This window comes from Vidua chalybeata, chromosome 5 (assembly GCF_026979565.1).
Source record: "Vidua chalybeata isolate OUT-0048 chromosome 5, bVidCha1 merged haplotype, whole genome shotgun sequence".
Lineage (NCBI taxonomy): Eukaryota > Metazoa > Chordata > Aves > Passeriformes > Viduidae > Vidua > Vidua chalybeata.
Window position 1 is genome coordinate 60,973,606 of NC_071534.1, and position 19,849 is coordinate 60,993,454.

The following is a 19,849-nucleotide window of genomic DNA, read 5'->3' on the forward strand; positions in this document are numbered from 1 at the left end:
TCTTTCTCTTTTTAATTCCTAGGATTGGAAGTAAGAATCCAACCACCTTCATGTTAACTCTTCAGAGGTCATAAATATTTGTCAAGACTTTTCATGAAGAAATTTTTTTCTTTATATGACATAGTAAAAGATGCTGCTCTTCAGGATAAATGGTATATACAGCTTTCATGATCTTAAAAAATACTTTTGACACTGACATATCAACCCTTCAGAATAGCATGAAAAAGAAAACCAGATTTAACCTTGGAAAGGGTAATCATCTACACCTCTACATCCACAAGCAGATCATGTTGCTAAATCTTAACTCATACTTGAATTATGTGGAATTACAATCATTTTATGCTTGTAAATCTATGCTCTACAATAATTTTATGCTTGTAGAAACATGAATCTGTCTTTAGCATTTTCAGATATGTAAAAGCTTCCTGCAAAGCAGAGATGGTGTGTGGTCCCCACTTCCCCTGAGAATAGGACAATGTAATAATTGCTGAATAATTTTTGGGGTGTTTTTTTCTTGTCTCTGCAAAGCAAAAGTCCTCATCTACTTCAGGCATTATTAACAGATCTGGGAATTGTATTCCTGAGGCTGGCTGCAGCCTTGACCACATCTCTACCACAGGAAGGAAGACATGCAGATTAAACTGAATATAAGAAAAAGGTCACATGACAGATATGAGCAGAGTAGAACAAATTCATTTGGGCCAGAGATGCATTACACACAATGACTATCGATCAGCTAATGTGTCTGATAAAGCACAGATGTGGTGACACTGCTGTGTCCTGGGATTTTACCATATCTCTAATATGTGTTCTTCCTCAAGATCTTATTTTCAACAGGTCTGAATGGGTCAGATCAATGATTTTCAATAACTATATTAACAAATCCCAGCCATAGTGATGACAGAAAAAAAAAAGTGAAAATTGTTTCTACTATTTACAGTCTAATTCTTGAAACTTGCCACCTAAACTTGTAAGAGGACCTTGTTACTTTATTTCTTTATTTTAATGCTGCAGATTATTCATGCAGAGAATTTAAAAAACTTAATGTCTTCATCCAAAAGAACCAACTAATATGACTCAAGTAATATTGGCAAAAAAATATTAAATAGTTATTTATAGGGTGGTTTTAGCAGTTCTGAATAAAAATATTTCATATCTTTATACCCTTATTGTATCAAACGGCTAATTTCTTCAATTCTGTACAGGAAAGAGTCCATCCTTTTAAAAGAACTGTTGGATACAAGAGTAGTTTAACTCATGTTTGCCAATACATGTGTATGTATTTTCTTGTAAGGATATAACTTTGCAGCCTTGGAGTTTCTCCCTTTCCCACAGAGCTGGAGCCATTTCAGGTCTCAGTGCTTTTGTATGGAGGCACCACTCCCGGTGACTCCTGACACAGTGAGAGCCAGGAACTGACCTGGGCAGTGAAAGCAGGAGTCATGGAGAGCACAGGGTATTCTGTGGGTCATAGGATGTGATTTAGTTGTGATTGAGTTTAAAGAACCTAGAAAAATCAACGGATACCAACTTTTGTGTGGTTTTAAATTTTGTGTGTATTTTAAATGTGTGTGATTTTGGAAGCTTTGTATGTTGTTTCCATGCCTCTGGCTGTCTTTGCTGTGTAATAATAAAACAATAAACTCAACATGTTGCCTGTGTCTAGTGCAACTTGCATGGTGATTGATGGCACTGGGACTCTGGTCTTTTGTTCATTCCTGAGGCCTGGAATGATAATTTTGAAACTTTATGTCATATCTTATGCCTCAATTAATTTGAGCCTGACAGAACTTCATTCTCTGGGCGCAACTTATCATTGCTCAAGTACTGTCAGAATAATGCACATACATAAGCATGCTTTCAATGTTAAAGTGATTCTTCTGGAGTTTGGATGATAAACTTCATCAGTCAGCAGTGGAAAGCAAATGTGACATGACCAACAGTGTCAAATACTGATGCTGGTTGTAAAGGAGAGTGACCCAATCCACTGCAGACATTAACAGCGACACCAGTAAAAACTGCTGAATGTCTGACAAGTTTCTGCTTTCTATTTGATCAAGACTCTTTTTACCTCTTTGGTCAAAGCATTAGTTTTGCAAAAATCATTAATTTTGATTAATGATTTTTCAGTCTTCTCAGCTGCAATATATCTCACCCAGTAATGTGGACAATTGCACTAAGTGTAAGAAACCCAATACTAAGTCTAGACTAGCCCATCTTAACAGTCAATCTATACATTATTTGTCTCATATATTTCTTGGCAAATAGCAAGATTCTTAATTTAAATTTAGCCATTTAGGCTCTTCTGTATCTGTAGGCTGAATTAATCATTCTAAATTGTGGAGGTGATCCCCTAAAATGTGTATCTAAAACAGCTACGCTCTCTTACACTTTGAAATTTCTTTTTTCTTCTTATTGTATATCAACAGAGCAGAGACAAATAGCTCAAACAAAAAAGACATTTAGGCATATAATTTACTAAAGCTGGATGAGATAAATCTTATCTCCCAAATCATACTATTTTCTCCTGAGATAACTTGATCCAGGATGAAGGGCTGAGAGTGCTCCATCCTAAAAGGGCCAAAAGCCCCATACAGAAGCACTGAGAAGGATTCCTGGTGGCTTCTGATCTGAGGACAGGTGACACAAATAAGAAAGAATAAATATATTGGGCAAACAATTATGGTCACTTTGTCCATATAGAACTCTCTATCCCTGTCTCAGGGAAATCTGATGGACATGAAGCAAGGCATATGGAAGGTATCAATGAAAAATTCCTAAAGCTCAACACTTGCACAAATTGTGCCAACAGACACTGAGAAGTTGCCTGAAAATTCAGACCAAAAGCACAAAGATCTCTGTAACCACAGATATCGCTTAATGGGTCTGATGAGGATGGGTTTCTTTTCTTCAGAATAATCTTAGATCTGTTACTATTTCAACCTCGTGGTCCTATGTGTTAGAGAGGTACTTGAGTTGACAGGCTTGGATATGCAGTTAATAAGCCATTAAATTGCTGTGCATCTATAAAAATTGAATCAATGTTTCAGATGTCCCAGGAGCCTTATAATTAATAAAAGCCTCCTCCTGGAAGTGAAGTATTTAAAACAGAACACACTTTCTAAAAGAATTGGCAATAACAAATGTCCTACCTTTGCTGATTCTTTATAAAAACTAAAATGCTCTTTCCACTAGGAGTTTAAAAATAAATAAATTAATTAAAATATTCTGGTTTTCCTGATTGTTTAAAGACACAAACTGCGAATGCACTGACATTTTAGAGGTGACTAAGCCTCTGTCAGCTCACAGAGAAAATGACTGTGGTAACAGGGTCTGTGGGAGCCACACTGCCCAACAAAGGCAACACAGCATGTATGTACAGAGCTGCTTTGCTACAATCCCCAAAGTCCTCAATCAGTGTAACTGAACAACAAAACACTGCTTATAAAACCATGAGAGCCAGCACAGGCACTGCTTGTTCTGCTGGCCACACCAATAGGATTTACTTTGGCGGGGAGAGGAGGGGGAAGAGGGGATGGGCTGTCTTACGCCCATACTCCTGTATTTCATTTTGTTACACAGCACATGCCAGCGCCTGCTTCTTGTGCACTGCCTAGTCATTGTTAACACAGAATTTGCCTGGGAGAATCATATTATAGGCATAGAATTCAAGGAAAAATGCAGGTAAATATTGCCTCTTGATCCACTTGGAGCTGAAACATATTGTCCTGGAAATTGCTCCTCCGCTATGGTCTCTTGTGTGGCACATTTCAAATAACTATAAAGAATGATCTTCCTAATGATTTCTACAATACACATCTGAGACCAAATCCTGCCTTTGCCTCTTTCACTGTGGAAGTATCCTGGCAACAGTGGCAGTGCTGATGTTAGGATCTCTAGGCTCCATCCTTTCCTGCTTAGCTGTGCAGGAAGGGCACTAAGCGCCAGAGCAATGCCAACAGATGCAATCTTGTGTGAAAGGGATGAGCAAGGCTTGTGCAGCATGTGGTGGCAGTGGCAAGGGAGCAATTCTGCAGCCCTTTGGAGAGCCAAGGCAAAGAACCAGACCCACTCTCACCCCACTGCTCCTGGACACCCCTGGTATGGGGATGGATTCTGCACAGGAATTTTCCCTTATATGTAATGTTAGGCAACAGCTAAAGAAAAGCATGTGGCAAAATCATCCTTGATGGGAAGATATCAAATTCAGTATACTTTGTAATGAAGCAGAAATTAAAAGGGTATCTATAGACTTTGCAATATGAAAACCCTTCTACAGAGCACAGAAGATTAGGTAATAGATTTTTTTGTTTGACAGTAACCTATACATTTAGAGAACTTGCAAAATTTCATTTTATCTTCTCATATGTGTCACTAGACTTCTACTTCAACAATCTGAGTCTCTAAGTTTACCAAAAAGGACTCACAGCAATATTTCTCAGAGAAATTCTTTAATTTTCTACATGAATAACAATAAAATAATTTCTTAAATTCTATTTCAGAATAAGAATTATTAGGTTCTGTAAAATATTGTCTTACTGAGAGGTGGAGGGGGAAATTGATTACCTGCTTCAGAATAGGCTGGAGTGCTTTCACTCAAGATACCAGTCAGTACCCAGAACCCCTTTTTTTCTTCTGAAGCATTGTGATCCAAGAAGTAAAACAATAATTGTCTTTTAAGACTTGACATCTGAAACCCTTATCAGCTTTATGCAGACTCTGAAACATTCCTGAAAAGTGTCCTCCAGATAGTATTGCCAGGTAAGTTTTAATGGCACTGCCACACCTTTCTTAATATGGTGACTTTAGTCTTCCATTATATTGCTAAGTCTTCTTGACAATTTACAAAATTTTATTTCATAAAGTGTTGAACAATCTTGTGAGTGTCACCATTTGAGAACAAGAAGACCCAAAACACAGAGACTATTTATCTGAACAAATTACAGTTCTCTAGACTGACTCTATAGTCAACGGAGAGGAACAGGCACTTGTGAATGATTTCTTAACACAGAAATCTAACCAGGTCACAGTCCATGCTCAGAAAGAAGTTTTTTTTCTCTTTGGTCTATGAAGATGGTTCAAAGAGACTAGTTCAGAGACAGAAATCTTTGCAGTAGCTGAGGCAAGTGAGATGACTCCCCAAAACAGAGATTAAGAAATTATTTTAGGCTTCAGAGAAATCCTAATATTCAGGATTCCTGTCTTTCCCTCTTGCAAGAACATCCTTACCTGAACATGCATATTCTCCCTGCAGAAGGAGGTAACTGAGGACTCTGAATAACAGAAACTCACTGGAAAGTAAGAAGGAAGAACAGACCTGGTGTTACTGTCACGTCATTTCCGTTGACCACAGGTCTTTCTTCCTCTTCTTCCTCTGGTGGTTCAATGCCTGTCTTCTCCATATTGCTCACAGACTTATTCCTTTTACGTTTGCCTTCAGCCCCGGGAGTGGCACCTGGGAGGATCTGGTCTGTCACATTTAACAGCAACGGAGCCGGTTCTGCTGGAGGCTTTGGAGTGCCGTAATAGTTGTCTGGAAAGAAAAGGGATAACACCTAAGATTGCAGAAATACACAGGCTGCTGCTGCTTCCTTTGTCTTAGATTAATGGATGCGTGAGGTAGGATCTGGCTCATCAGCTAAAGTAAAGAATCATTCAAAATGTTTTCTGCAAAACTGAATGTTTACCTTTCCTAAAATGGTAATTAATTTTCTTTGTGGTAGCACAAGTGATCCAATCATGCTCACAAACATGTATGTTATTACAATTTCTGAAACTATAACAGGTTAAGTTTACATTTTTCTCATCCAAATGCCTGACCAACTAGTAGCATACCGGAGCTGTTCTCTTATTTCAAATCATTACTTAGGACAAATTAGTTTTGCAACACCTATCCCACAAAACAAGAGTTTCTTAAGGATCAAAATTATGATGATAATATTGATTATTTATTATGTTATGTAATTTTCACTCCCTCAAATTATCTCACCTGCTTAGAAAGCAAGTATTCATCCAATGATTCAGAGATTTGCAGTTTTCAGTAACACTTTCACTATCTTATTTTTCCATATTTGTCAAATTTTTGCTATTCATGATTTCAAAATTTGTCATAATTAATGCTAATATATTTTCAAAAAAACCTTTGAAAATAAGGTTGAAACCTTATGCTTTAGGGTTTAGCATTATCTCAAAGTACTAAGGAATTCTGAGAAGACTTAAGGTGGCTGACAGATTACCCTGTATTTGTGTCTTCTGAAATTTCTGGCGACTTCCTCTGAGTCATCTACTTTCTGTCAGAGGATTATTACATTAGATGGACCACAGTCCCATTCTTACCTATCAATATCTGTATGTTTGCATTTCTAGCACATCTGATCTCAAAAATTAGTGTCTTGCTGATACGACAATATTTTCATAAAAAATGTGGTTAAAAGAGATCAGTAACATAATTAATAATATTTTTAAAAGCACATGCTTTCTAGAAAGAAACATAAATAGTATGACAATATTATGACAATATTATTGTAATCACACACATAGGCACGACAAAAATAAATACATATGTTATACATGCACAGTAAACCATCATGAAATACATTTTGCAGGCAGAGTAAAAATTATTACTGGCACTTGTATTTCTTTGTGTTTCTAAGGACTTACAATGTTCAGCCACATGACCACTTCAATAGAGGTAAGTAACTGGACAGCCTTGCAACTACTGAATACTCAATGAATTTTTCACAGCAGTTTAGCAAATTATTAATAACATATATTTCTATAATTGTAATACTCAGTAAAAATGTACTGCGTTAAATGACACTCACGGTCACTCTGAACTTAGGGATGACGGAACGAAACTTTGACCCACTGCAGATTATTTTAGGATTTTGTGAGATGGCAGCAGGTTTTACCAAGAGCCCTAGCAGGGCAATGAGATGTGGCTCTGTAAGGGTGACTCTGGGAGATCTCTGACGGCTGGAGTTAAAGTTGGGGAGAAGGATTTAGGGTCTAAGGGGGGAAAAGGAAATCTACATTGATTCACTCACAGAGCTGTGCCTCCAAAAAATGTCAAGACCAGATCTGTTTGCAGTCAAAATTTCTATGCTCTGACAGTACAGGCTGTTTTGAGAGTATCTGAAAACCAAGACTGCACAGTTGGAAGTCTACTTTTGTATTGCTCTAAGATCATGTTACCTTTATTGGTGAGATTGTATGTCTTTAATATCACATACTTTGAAAAAAGGATTCCTTAATTAAAAAAGCTCCCTGGCCTAAGCCATTTTACCAGTTTCAATCAGTGCCTCAGAGGCCTTAAAAGCTTGACAAAACTTGTCAAATATGCACTGATTTCCACTGATTCCATAAATATCGGAAGATATATCCCAGGGATATTGTACTAGTGTGACACAAACTGTGAAACTAAAGTGCAGCACCTTGGCTTTTTTTCCTTTGTTCTTAGTTTTGTCATTGTCATACAAAATTGAGTGCAGTAATAATTAGCAGTAATGCTAATATCCTGAATAGTAGATGAGGTGTTTTAACTGAAGGACACTCTCATGTTATTTTAAAATATTAGACACTTTTTCGCTTTGACTATATGCATTAGTGTGAGACAGAGATAAAATTCACACACACACAAAAATCTATGAATATCACATATATAAAAATATAAGAAGAAGTTGCACATATAAGACCAGGGGACAAAGACGATTTAACTCATTAAATTTCAAACTGAAAATAATGTATAATTTCCACTTCTGTCCTACAACATAAAACTTTATATGCTTTATGATCCAGTAATCATTGATTTACGAGTGAGTTTTAAATTATTATTGCTAGGTACTTTTCTGTACCTTTAATTCAAAAATATGCATAAACAATGCAAATAAAAATAAGAAACTATACATATACTGATACAATCAGCATGTCATTAAAAAATTAGTTAAACTCCAATGGAAAAAATATACAGAGTGAGCGATCCAGCCATTTCAATGAAGGAGCAATGTTCCATTACAGAAAAATTAGAATCAGTGTAAACTGTATCTTTTATCAAGAAGAGATTCTCAGTGTCTTGAAATTCTTACTTAAGACTTGGGAGATTAGAGATGATGGGAGACTCTTGTCAAATGTCATATCTAGGCATAATGTAGAGACTAAATGTTTAAAAAACATAATTTTTGTTGCCATTAAATTTTGAAAATCTCTGATCTTTTTTTCATCTTTCCCAAGCAAGAGGAAGGGTTCAATAGGTTATTGTTGAAACACTAATCATAAGGTATTGAAATTCATTTTCCTGTAGGTAAAAAAAGGAACATCAAATAAACAATTTCAACTGTAGTTAATTTTTAAAAAGGAATTATTAAAGAGGAAAAAATTAGAAAAATAAAAAGAAAAAAGCATATTAGTAGAAAACATAAATCCCATGCTCATTGGCAGTCAGAAAACCAGCAGTTAGGAGATTTTTTTTTTAAATTAATGGAGCACAAAACAGACAACACCTTTATAGCACTATACAAAACCACATAGTACCCTCTCTTTTGTATACTGCCTGCTGTTCTGGTACTTGCCTCTTAAAAATTACATGGGGGAACTAAAGAAGGGCAATTAAAGCTTGGAACTGCTTAAATTGATTTTGAGTTTTCAGCTTGGAAATGGGACAACTCAAGGGGGATATGGCAGATATGTATAAAAACAGGACAACCCTGGGAAAGTGCCTAGAAAATCGATGAATGGATGCTTAGCTTCCCACTACTTGAGAACAAGAGGATGCCCAATGAAATTAGCAGGTTTAAAACATGCAAAAGAAGTGGGTTTTTTTTTACATAGCAAGAGAATAGTGGCATTCACTGTCAGATGCTGCCAGTATCATAAATGCAGTCAAAAAGCAATTATACAAAATCATAGAAGAAAAAAAGACCATGAAAGCCTATGAAATGTAAAGGTACAAAATCTAAATCAAGAGTTCCATACAATCAGATTGGTAGAGTGCAGAATGTAACTCTGCATGCCTTCCCTGCTCTTGTGTTTTATGCCTTAACATCTTACAGATCTCCTCCAATCTTGGTGATTCTGTGATCTACCAAGGGGCAGTAGGAGAGACATTTTCCCTCCATTTGACTAAGTTCAGCTGCTCTATTACTCAAGTTCCTCCTTGCTGTACTCAAAAAAAATGTCTGTATACTTACCTGCCACCCCTGCACAGTCAAGAGGTCACTTTAAGTCTAAGTGAAGTTCTTCATGCTGGGCCTGAATCAAAGCCTCTGGGCAGACAGGCAGTGCAGAAAAAGCACCTCTGCTGAATCCATCTGGCTGCTGCTCCTGATTGCTTCAGTGCTTCCAGCTGGTTCTGAGTGCAGCTGAACACTGAAGATGGTCTGGCCTAACCTATTTGACTTGGCTGCCAAAGCGGCTTGGAAGCCATGGCACGGTGACAATTACCAAGTGTCCCTTGCCACCCCTGAGCTGCATGAACCCTGATCAGCACCTTGATTCTACAAGGTAGAGTCAGACAAATTAATGGGTAGGCTTGCTCTGATGACAGAAACCAGATCAGGAAGTCAGAAAGTCACAAGAAAAATGAGGAAAAAGCAGGAGGAAACAGCTTATTTTTTTCTTAACTTTAGTTCACCTATGTCAGGATGTAGTAAGACTTTTATTTTATTGATAAGGTGTTCAATGATGAAGCAATATCCTAACTTGCTTCCTGAGAAAAGGTAAGCCTTTGAGGAAGAAAAAAAGACAGAGCACTTGTTTGGTAGTAAAGAAGCAGAAAAATCCTCATGTTGAAATGATAACAAGATTCAGATATACTGACAGTGCCTATACTGGTGTGCTCAACACCCAGTGATCCCAGTAACTGGGCACAGTCTTAAATGTGTCTCCATGTCATGCTCTACTTTGTGCTCCATTGCAGGGACTGACCTTCATGCATTTTCCTCTGCCTGGCTTCCCAGCCCCTCTCCCTTTCTATGAGGAAAGATCCAAAATGCAGCATAGAGTGGACATCTTCTCTTGCCATCCTTCTGGACAGAGAAGGGAGAGGAAGGGCTTTGTGCCAGGTCTGCACTCCAGGCTGTGGAGGATGAGGTACTCCTTTAGCTCCTGGGCCAGGCCAGCCTGAGCCATCAGGTTGTGGAGAAAGGGGACCACTGCTGAGAGCACCCTTTCCTCCTGAAGCTCCACTGATCTCACATAAGAAATTAAAAACTCTAGTTTAAAAATGTGTTATGAAAAGTTAAAATAGTGATGAGGAATTAGAAAATTATAATAAAAATGAACAACCAGACAGAAAACAAGAGGTGTGCCAGAGCCAGAAGCTTTTAGGATGAATACTTCCAGAATGTGTGACTCACATTCTGAGCCCAGAGCAGAGATACATCCCTTTTCACACTTATTTTTAGAGCGAGATGAAACAATACCCAGCTAGAAATACACACCTGCCTTTGCTTATTCAGCACCCTCATTTAGATTGATCTGTCTTTTTTGTTTATACAACTTTGAATTGCTGAAGTATCAGTCAAAATTGTGTGAGTCAGCCACAACTCTAGGAAATGAAAGACAAACCTTATTTTTCAGTTATGAGAACAACTGCAAATGTTATGACGAATGTTAAACATCTACATATTTGCTTTTGTGATCACTGACTACTGATAATAAACTAAGGGGAAGTACTGTGAAGTCTAATTGTCGCCTAGATTTGAGTTACATTTGATATTTTAACAGTTCACAAACAAATACACATGGAAACATAATAGATTACAATGGTATAGAGTTTAGGTAGGCAGAAATTAGCTTAATTTTCTATAAAATAATAATGTGAACAAATATGAATATTTAATAATTTGATTAAAAGAAGATGGCTAAATTTATTTTTTACTAGAAGCCAACTGCATACAACAAGAAGCATCTGTTCATGATTTATGTCTGTTTATAATCAGTATCCAGATGAAGACTGGTGACAACTGGTGTCCCTCAGGGGTCCATATTGGGAAAAATAGTATTTAATATTTTCATCAGTGAAGAACAGTAGGTCTGTGTATACTCAGCATGTTTGCAGATTGAGTGGTTCTAAGCTGAGTGGTTTGGTTGGTACACCTGAAGAACAGGATGCCATCCAAAGGGACCTGGACAAGCTCCAGAACTGGGGCCATGGGAATCTCACGAGGTTTAACAAGACCAACTGCAAGATGCTGCACCTGGGGTGGGACAACTCCAGTGTCAGCACAGGTGGGGGATGAACAGATCAAGAGAAGCCCTGCCAAGAAGGACTTGGAGGTGCTGGTGGGAGAACATCTGGACAGGACCTGGCAATGAGCACTCACAGCCCAGAAAACCAACTGTATCCTGGGCTGCATCCAAAGCTGCATGGAGCAGGGCAAGGGAGCGGATTCTGCCCCTCTGCTCTGCTCTCCTGAGACGAGACCTGCAGTGCTGCTTCCACCTCTGGGATTCTTGGCACAAAAAAGACATGGACCTGTTGGAGCAAGTCCAGAGGAGAGGCACCAAAATGATGCACCATTCCTGTGAGGACAGGCTGAGAGTTGGGTTTATTCAGCCTGGAAAAGAAAGGACTCCAGGGAGACCTTATTGTGGCCAGTCAGTACCTAAAGGAGGCTTAAAAAGGATGACTTTTCAGAAAAACCTGTTGCAATGGGACAAGGGATAATGGTTTTAAAGTAAAGGAGGGTAGATTCAGACTTGATAATAAGGAAGAAATTTTCTTATTCTAAGGATGTAGAAACACTGGAAGTTTTCCAGAGAGGTAACAGATGTCCCACACCTGGAAACATGTAAGGTCAACTTGGACAAGGCCGTGAGGAACCTGATCTAGCTGAAGATGTCCCTGCCCATTGAAGGAGGTTGGACTAAGAGAGTTGGACTATCCTTTCCAACTCAAACTATTCCATGATTCCATGAAAATCAATTATCTTTTTATAACATGATATTTATTTTTTAACTTAACCTGCTTTGGAGTCTGCAAATGAACTATTATGGTCTATATTCACTCTACCTGGCTCTAAGTGTTTAACTGATGGAGTGTTTAATTGGAATTAAGTAAAGCAATCATCTTCCAGGAAGTGCCTAAAAAAAAACTCCTTCTATAATGACCCCCAGCCTGCAAACCATGGGACATCAAGCTGATGTCTGCTGCTGTCCACACTCTGTGCATTCTTGGCATGTAAATTTAAGTGTACCTTTCTGTTAACCTCCAGAAGACAGCAAGAAAACAAGCTCATGGTTTTGGTATCATTTAGGGCAGGCCCAACACACCAACAGTATAACCAGCAGGGTAAGACCATGTGAGGTTGGTAGTCTTTCAAATATTGTGTGAAGTTTTACTGGACAACATATCCCAGGAATATGTGTTGCAGACATCTTCTTTGAAGGATTTAGTTTTAAAACCATGGAATTGTTAAGACTGGAAAAGACCTCTAAAATCATCAATATAATTGTTAACACAGCACTGCCATGTTCTCCTCTAACCATGTCCCTAAGTGCCACAACTACAAGTTTATTGAACATCTTCAGAGATGTGATTCAAACATTTTCCTGAGCACCATTTGTGTGCAATGGATGTCAAAGACAGGAAGGATTTCTTAAGTGTATGTTCTGTGGTCTTCCATGAACCAAGGATGTGGTATCACTGTGCTTACACTTCACTGTGCACACACATCACTTTGCCATAGAAGTGTGTCCAATCAATTGCCATCTTCTTGTGAAATCTATTCTAACATTTCTGATCATCTGTATATGTAATTTAGATAATTTCTTGTATGCCTGTTTTGCTTTGCAGTAAAAACACACAAGTATAGAATATTCTAAAACTGAAAATTCCACTTCTCTGCATTCATACAACCATCTTATAAAATTCTTAAAGAGGAAAAGAGATGTAGACTTTGTTAAAATATAATTAGTGATGTATTTTAACAAAATTAAAGACAATTACCTCCTCCTTAAGGAAGTCTAGCAAACTTCTGTTCACCCACTCACCCTGAGTAATTTATTTTGACGGGTGACTATACTATAATTAGGGCTTTTTTTTTAATCATTGCTGTAAGGTTGGGTGAGTAGATTTTGTTCTTGGGTTCATACATTTTCATGACGGTTTTGCAAAGCTGCTTGATAGATTGAAGTTGCAGAACTCTTACTGTGACTCCAAAGAAAGTGGGATTAAAAAATGAAACCTTCTGAAGTGTTTAGATTTTAGAATTACATTGGTTTTATTTTTACTCATGGGCTTGTGTCATTAAAATGGCAAAGAAATGGGAAAGGTTGTAGTTCAGATCTTCCAGAATTTAGAGAAAAAAAAAGTTACTAAATATAGATTCACAATTATGTTTTTAAACAGCAGCTTTTAGCTACTATTGTGTTCTCTGAAATATTCACAAGAAAAGTTATACTTTTGCTATGATCTTTGTGGCTACTTTTAGTTTCTTTTAGTCAGAAGACTGAAGGTCCCAGAAATGTCTTTGCTCTTCTTTTACTAAGCCTTTGAATCCAGACTTCTTAGTTCTCTGAGCCTTGATGTTAAATTAAAGTCTGAATTAAAAATAAAGATTAAAATTTACTTACTTTGGGAGTGCCATCTGAATGAGTTACACGAAACACAGAACTAATTCCATACTTGCTGGGTATTGACATCCCCAGGGCTACTTGTTACAAAGTCTGTTTTTTCTCCCCTTTCTATTTCCTAACTGCATTGGGATTCAGCTATAAATCAATTTACTTGAAATAAATACTTTCTGGACATCCCAGGATTCTGCTAGAACAGACGGGTCAGAGTTATTGCCTGTGCATTCCCAAGAAACACTTCAGCATTTTCTGGCAGGGGCTATCCAGCTGTTTCCCAGGGCCAGGGGGACATTTGATGCCTTGTGCTGCTGAATTCTCACTTGGGTTGGTCTCTGCAGCTTCTGGTGACAGACATTAGGCAAATATGTTAACTTCTGTGTCAAATAATGACATTTTAATAACTGGCTTCAGGATTGTCTATTCATTTACATTAAAATTAAGTCACTAATTATAGCTGTGGATTTTTGCCCAAGAGTGTTCTGGACCCCAATGAATGGAATAGCAGAGGAAGTTTCTAAATTCACAAATACAGCGATGGAGACAACATGGGCTGTCAAACCTTCCAACATGACAGAACTGCTGTTCTCTTACTGTTGGACACCAACTGCTCCCAATAAGAGCATCTCTTTTCCATCCATACAGACTGGGACAGACTTTATAAGTAAGGATACACAAGTTTGTTTTTTATTTCTTAAATGGTATTTTTCAAGATAAATATCAGTAGCAAATGGAATTTTTGTAACAATAAGGTGGTGATAGAGTACACCAGATATGCATAGGGCATGGTCTGATTTTGAAAATTTTGAAGACCTCCAAATTAAGGCATATATGAGCTAGTTCTCATTTTTAAAAATATGTTTTCCTCAGAGATATCACTTCACACTTTAGTGTATTTCTAAGTTTTCTTCATCACTGTTTCCATAGTTTCATTTTACATAGTTGCTTTTCCTTTTAATTATTCTTTTTTTTCTCCCACCTTTTTAAGTACTAGGGTGGCTTTATCCTATAAATACTCTGCATTCCTTAGATTTTGCTAATTAATCTTTTAGCTGATTGCCCATCTACAAATTTTGGCTCATATGCAAGACTAATCCCTAAAGCTCTGTGTAAGAGTACAAGAAGAAAGTAGACAACAATTTCACCTTTACAAAATCAGGTACAGCCCAAACTGTTTTCATCATCCCTTTAATTTCTACCAAGACCAAACCATGTGAACAGATACAATCCTCTTGAGCAATAAATCTCTCACAGTTGGGAAATAACAGTTCTCCTGTCAGATGTGGGAATCTCATGGGTTGAAGGTGTAAATACCTTTCAGATAAAGTAACTATAAACCATCCTGTGTTAAGTCCAGGTGGAGGTGGCTACACAGAGGGAACTGTCTTGCTTTAAGATTCCTCTGAGATTAAGGTCCTGACCTTATTTCTCCCAAATATTCTTCAAGTTTGTATTTCTTTCTGAGAAGCAGAACACATCAGTTTTAGATAATGGCCTAGAAGAGAGAGATCTGCTTATCAGATGCAGCAGAGTGCTCCAAACACTGCACATCATCACACATCTCCCGACCACCAGTAAATATGAAATGACCTTTAACTTTCATAATTTCATCTGCTGAGCAGAGTGTACCAGAAGCAAAAAATCTAGACAGACCTCTTGAAAACGCTACTCTTACATACTTAAAGAAAATCATGGACAAAGGGAAAGGATTGAATAATTAATACAAAATGGAATTTGGACTTCAAAAGTAGGAATCGCAAAGGTGTGAATGCAGGCTATTGGAACAAGACTACACAAAAATACAGCTTGATAAATACATTAGTAATTGTTTTATAGTGTTCTGCACAGTTTAAAGCAATTCTGTGGTCTGACCTCACCTTCTAAAAAGCAGTAGTATAATCTGAAACCTCTGCTTTTCTGGAAAAGAAACATAGTTCAATTCCTAAACAGTGTATTCTTTGCTGCAGCTAAGCACAGATATCAAGATATTTATTCCCACCACACTTATCTTTTTTATTGTGAGCTGGCTGTTGTTGTCTGGATGGGACCCTTGAGTCATCACCTGTCTCTAAATGTGTATGATCCCTAAGTGATATAGAGAATGGGTTTTTAGCTAATTTCACTTTTCCTGCTTAGAAATTCAGTATCTAAAATAATGAACTCTCTCCCCTCATCTGCCCTGGTAGTGATCTTAGATGAGATTAATTGACCTCTGGAAGTGTACTTGGGTTTGGTTGTTACTTTACAAGAAGGTCCAGACACCTTTAAGCTTACTAATATTAGAGGACATGATTCAGACCCTTTATGATCAAGGTCCCAACACACTAAATCATGCTATTACTTTCTTCCTTAATTTAAAGATTTAGGCTAAGCAAATGATAAGATTTTCTTCTTCCTTTTGTATATTTTATATATTATGGCTAAGATTCTTGTAGAAGTAAAAATCCTTTGCTATATTAGAGAACAGCTTGCAGCAGAGTCCCTCCCTTTTGACAGTAGTGCCTACATGGTTTTACACCTTCACAAATTACCTGGAAAGATGAGAAAAGTCTAAGAACATTTCTAGACAAAATTTTATCTAGTTCAGACTGGGCCACAGAAATGAATGTTTCTGAAGGTTCAGAAGGCCTAAAAAAGAGTAAAAATGTAAGTCTAGGGGAAGTTATAATGTTAGATGAAATTTATTACTGATTAATGCAAATCAGAGAGCCATTTTGTTGCAAATTACTATTCTTTCTAGAGTGATACTGGCATTATTGCAGACATCTCACTGTATAGTAGCAGCTTCCTTCTGCTTCCTTCCTTCCTTCTGTCCTTCCGCTAAATAGTAAGCAAAGCCAGAATCATTAATTGAACTGAAGGAATCAAAGGTCATGCAGTGCTCATCATGTGGTTAGGAACTTCATTGCATGCAGCATTGGCTCAGACTTTTTTAAGGGAAAAAAAAGTTACAGACATAAAAGGTGTTCTAACAAAAGCAAGTCAAGTTATAAGCATCCTTTAATAAAAATAAAATGTATTTCAGTTGTACAAATTGGCTATATTTCTGTAGAAGGTGGAATGAAGGAAAGGATATGCCAAGTTTTTCAGATGCAATTTTGGTTAAAAAATGGGGATGAATTTCAAGAACATAGAGTTACTATACCAGAAGTTTCTGAGAGATTACCCATATGTTAAATCAATCCATAGTTGCTACAGATCTATCTGAAAATGCCATGTGTAGGGCCAGGTGAAGTTTATTCAAAAATGATACTGCAGTCTTGCAGTCATGAGAATTGTTTGATCTGTCTTTTGCCTGACATAGGAAGCTGGATAAATGTCCCCACCCCTGGTTTGAGCTGTGTCTCCTTTTTCTTTTTTTTTTCATAGGACTTTAAGCTTATTTTAAAAGCTGTGTTTATAGACACCTTATACATTTTCAGAGTGGCATTTTCTCTGTGTTATAGTTGGAAATCTGTCTCCAACTGCCTTGACAACTTTGTGAAGATACTCTAGACTGTTAATTTCATCTGACAGTTTCTTCAAACCTAAGGAAGAAAAGAGTTCCCTGTAGTCAATCAGTTTTTGTATTAATTTATTCAAGCTGCTACCAGAGAAAGTTATCTTGCCAATTGGAAGGTATGTAGGGAATCCTTTCCTTTTGTGCCTAAAAAGGCATCTGCAGATTGTCCTGGATAGTCATCTTGCACAACATGAATAAATCAGATGTTCCCTATTGGTCTTTCCTTAAGGAATTGTCAGAATAAATAAAAATACTTTTCAGAGACTTACAGAGATTCCAGGTACAAAAAATAAGCCAAAAAACTTCCAAAAAAAAAAAAAAAAAAAGAACCCAGAGAAAAAAACGACGTAAATTCAGTTTTCATCAACAGATTGTTATTTTGCCATATTAGTGTGCATCATCAGGTGTTTTTTAATGTAATTTGGAATTATAAAGCCAAAATACAAAGTCATGACTAACACTTAATGGAGGCTCTGTGTTCCTTAAAGCCAGTGGGATAACTCTTTCTAAAGTGTTATTTTTTACCTCACTATTCTGTCTACCATGTTACTCCTGTGATGACTGAGATATAGATCTTTACCTTTCTCAAGTGAGTTTTAATCCATAATGTTACTGCCAATGAGGTCTTGTGCTACAAAAAGACATTTTGGCTCCTCCAGAGCTCAGTTACTACATAAGGACCTATGATGAGGCAATCCACAGCCCCAGGAACCTGTCCTAAAACCACACAAACTACCACTGTTAAAGCACAACTTTAAGCCAGGAAGAAAAAAGAAGGTTTAAATACTAATTATTTTTGAATAATTCAGAAAATTTATGATTAGAAACAAACTAAGAGATATTGAAGAATGAAGTAATTGATATTGCCTGGGGTGAGTTTATCACATATTAGTAGGAAAAAAAAAAAAAAACAGGGAAAGAAAGAGGTCTGAAGTTTGTAATAAAAAAAGTTTGATCATGTTTGATGAGCCTTTTCTCCTAGTTCTTGCTCCTAAGCTGTATAATGAGACATTCTGGCATGCTCTTCTTCAGGCCCCACAAATTACAAACTTCACAGCATCATTCTCCCAAAAGAAGGAATGGAGAGTCACCTTCATTCAGGAGCTAAGCCACTCACTGGGAGGGCAAGGTGGGACATTAAATAAACTCTGACCTTCCACTGATTCTTTTCTTTGAACATGAGGCAAACAAGAAAGTGACTAGAGGTTGCCAAGAAAGTGTCATAGCCACCATCAGAGCCTGGACATTTTGCCATTTGGCCAACTAATATTACTCAATCTCTGAGTGTGGATAGGACTGCTGGGGAAGTGGGTTAAAATAGGTGCTTTCCACTCATTTGTTGAGTCTGATAGAATTTAGGTACCAATTGGCACTTTGGTGCCAAGGTCATTGCAGGTCTCTGCGTGCTCAATACTGCAGAAATGCAGCAGCTGCCAGTGCTGACTGAATTAAGTGTTACTGGAGTTGATGGTGGAAATGTTGCCCTTAATTTACACTAGAAAGATACAATAGAAATGTTGTTTAAAACAGTGAGGTTTGTAGATCCATCTGAACAACAGCAAAAAGAGCAGTTGTAAAAAGATGAAGAGTTTTCATTTTGTCTCTGAAAGATGATATCTAATAACTGCCTGAAGGCCATTAGACAAATAATTAAAAACAGAAGTAAAGTAAATGAGTTGCTATTCACCAGGTTGACTGTGGGGATAAAAAAAAAAAGAGGTAGCTGAAAAATCTGTGCTCTTTTCATTTTTTTGTCAAGGACAGCCAAATGTTTTTGATGTGTGGTCTGCACAGTCATTACAGATTGAAGCCAACATGCACAACTGTCCAAGTGTTTCTTATCTCTCTCTTTCTCATTGACACACTGTGTTGCCCCAGGCTACCTTTTGTTGGCTGTCCTTGTTTTGCCTGCCTGCTTCATTTCTGATCCTAAAATCCCGTTCTGGGGTAAAAGACTTCTCTACTTTGTCATGGATACCTCGACTCTGCCCTGTGAGCCAGCGGAAGCAACAAAGAAAATGAAATGCATCTGTCTTGTTTTGACTTTATTTTTTGAAAACTGCACCTAATAAAAATTCTCTGGTAATACTAAGCACTGGTCTGGTCCTATGAAAAAGCTAAAGGGTTAGTGCTCTATGGAAAAAGAAAAAACAGTTTGGTATATGTAAATTATTTAGGTAAACTATGCATCTGTGAATTATAGGAATCTTCCAATCTGTAAAATTCTGGTACACCTATGCAAATCCCTCCTGTGAAATAAACACATCATGATCTGAAATTCTAAGTTTATCAAATGTCCCAGTATTTTAATTATAGCTAAATATTCAGAGAGGACCTGTGTTTTCCACAACCTTCATTCCACCATGAAGCTACCCTCTCAAAGATATCAAGGATGTGATTCTCCTTTTGTGTGACTGTAAATCAAATATTTCCACTGAAGCTAATGGACTTACTGTATTATGAAGGAAATGCAAAGTTCAAGCATTTAAAAAGTGCAATTTTGTGAAACAAAGGGGTTTTTTTTGGTGATCTTTGAATGATTACTTACGACAATATTTCTTGTAAATGGCAAATAATTTCTCTCTAATTTTCATTCTGGACAGAAAATGGTTGGGAAGAGTCACAAAGCAATAACAACCTTGAACACTTATGAAACACTTCACATTTCAAACTGCTTCAGAAATGTAAACCAATTAGGCTGTCATTATGATTTATGCTAAGGGAGACAAGAAATATATAAACAAAGTCAAATAGAAATGCAGGGCTCCAAACTACAGT

At 37.2% G+C, this 19,849-nt stretch overlaps 1 protein-coding gene across 1 annotated transcript in view; it reads right to left on the minus strand.

The window, feature by feature from the left end:
- The window catches only part of MAGI2 (membrane associated guanylate kinase, WW and PDZ domain containing 2), a 700,150-nt gene that overhangs the window by 235,312 nt on the left and 444,989 nt on the right, over nt 1-19,849 (minus strand). The window contains exon 4 of the mRNA XM_053942436.1: nt 5,318-5,533. Within this exon, the coding sequence (XP_053798411.1) occupies nt 5,318-5,533 (216 nt within the window). The remainder of the gene's footprint in view (nt 1-5,317; nt 5,534-19,849) is intronic.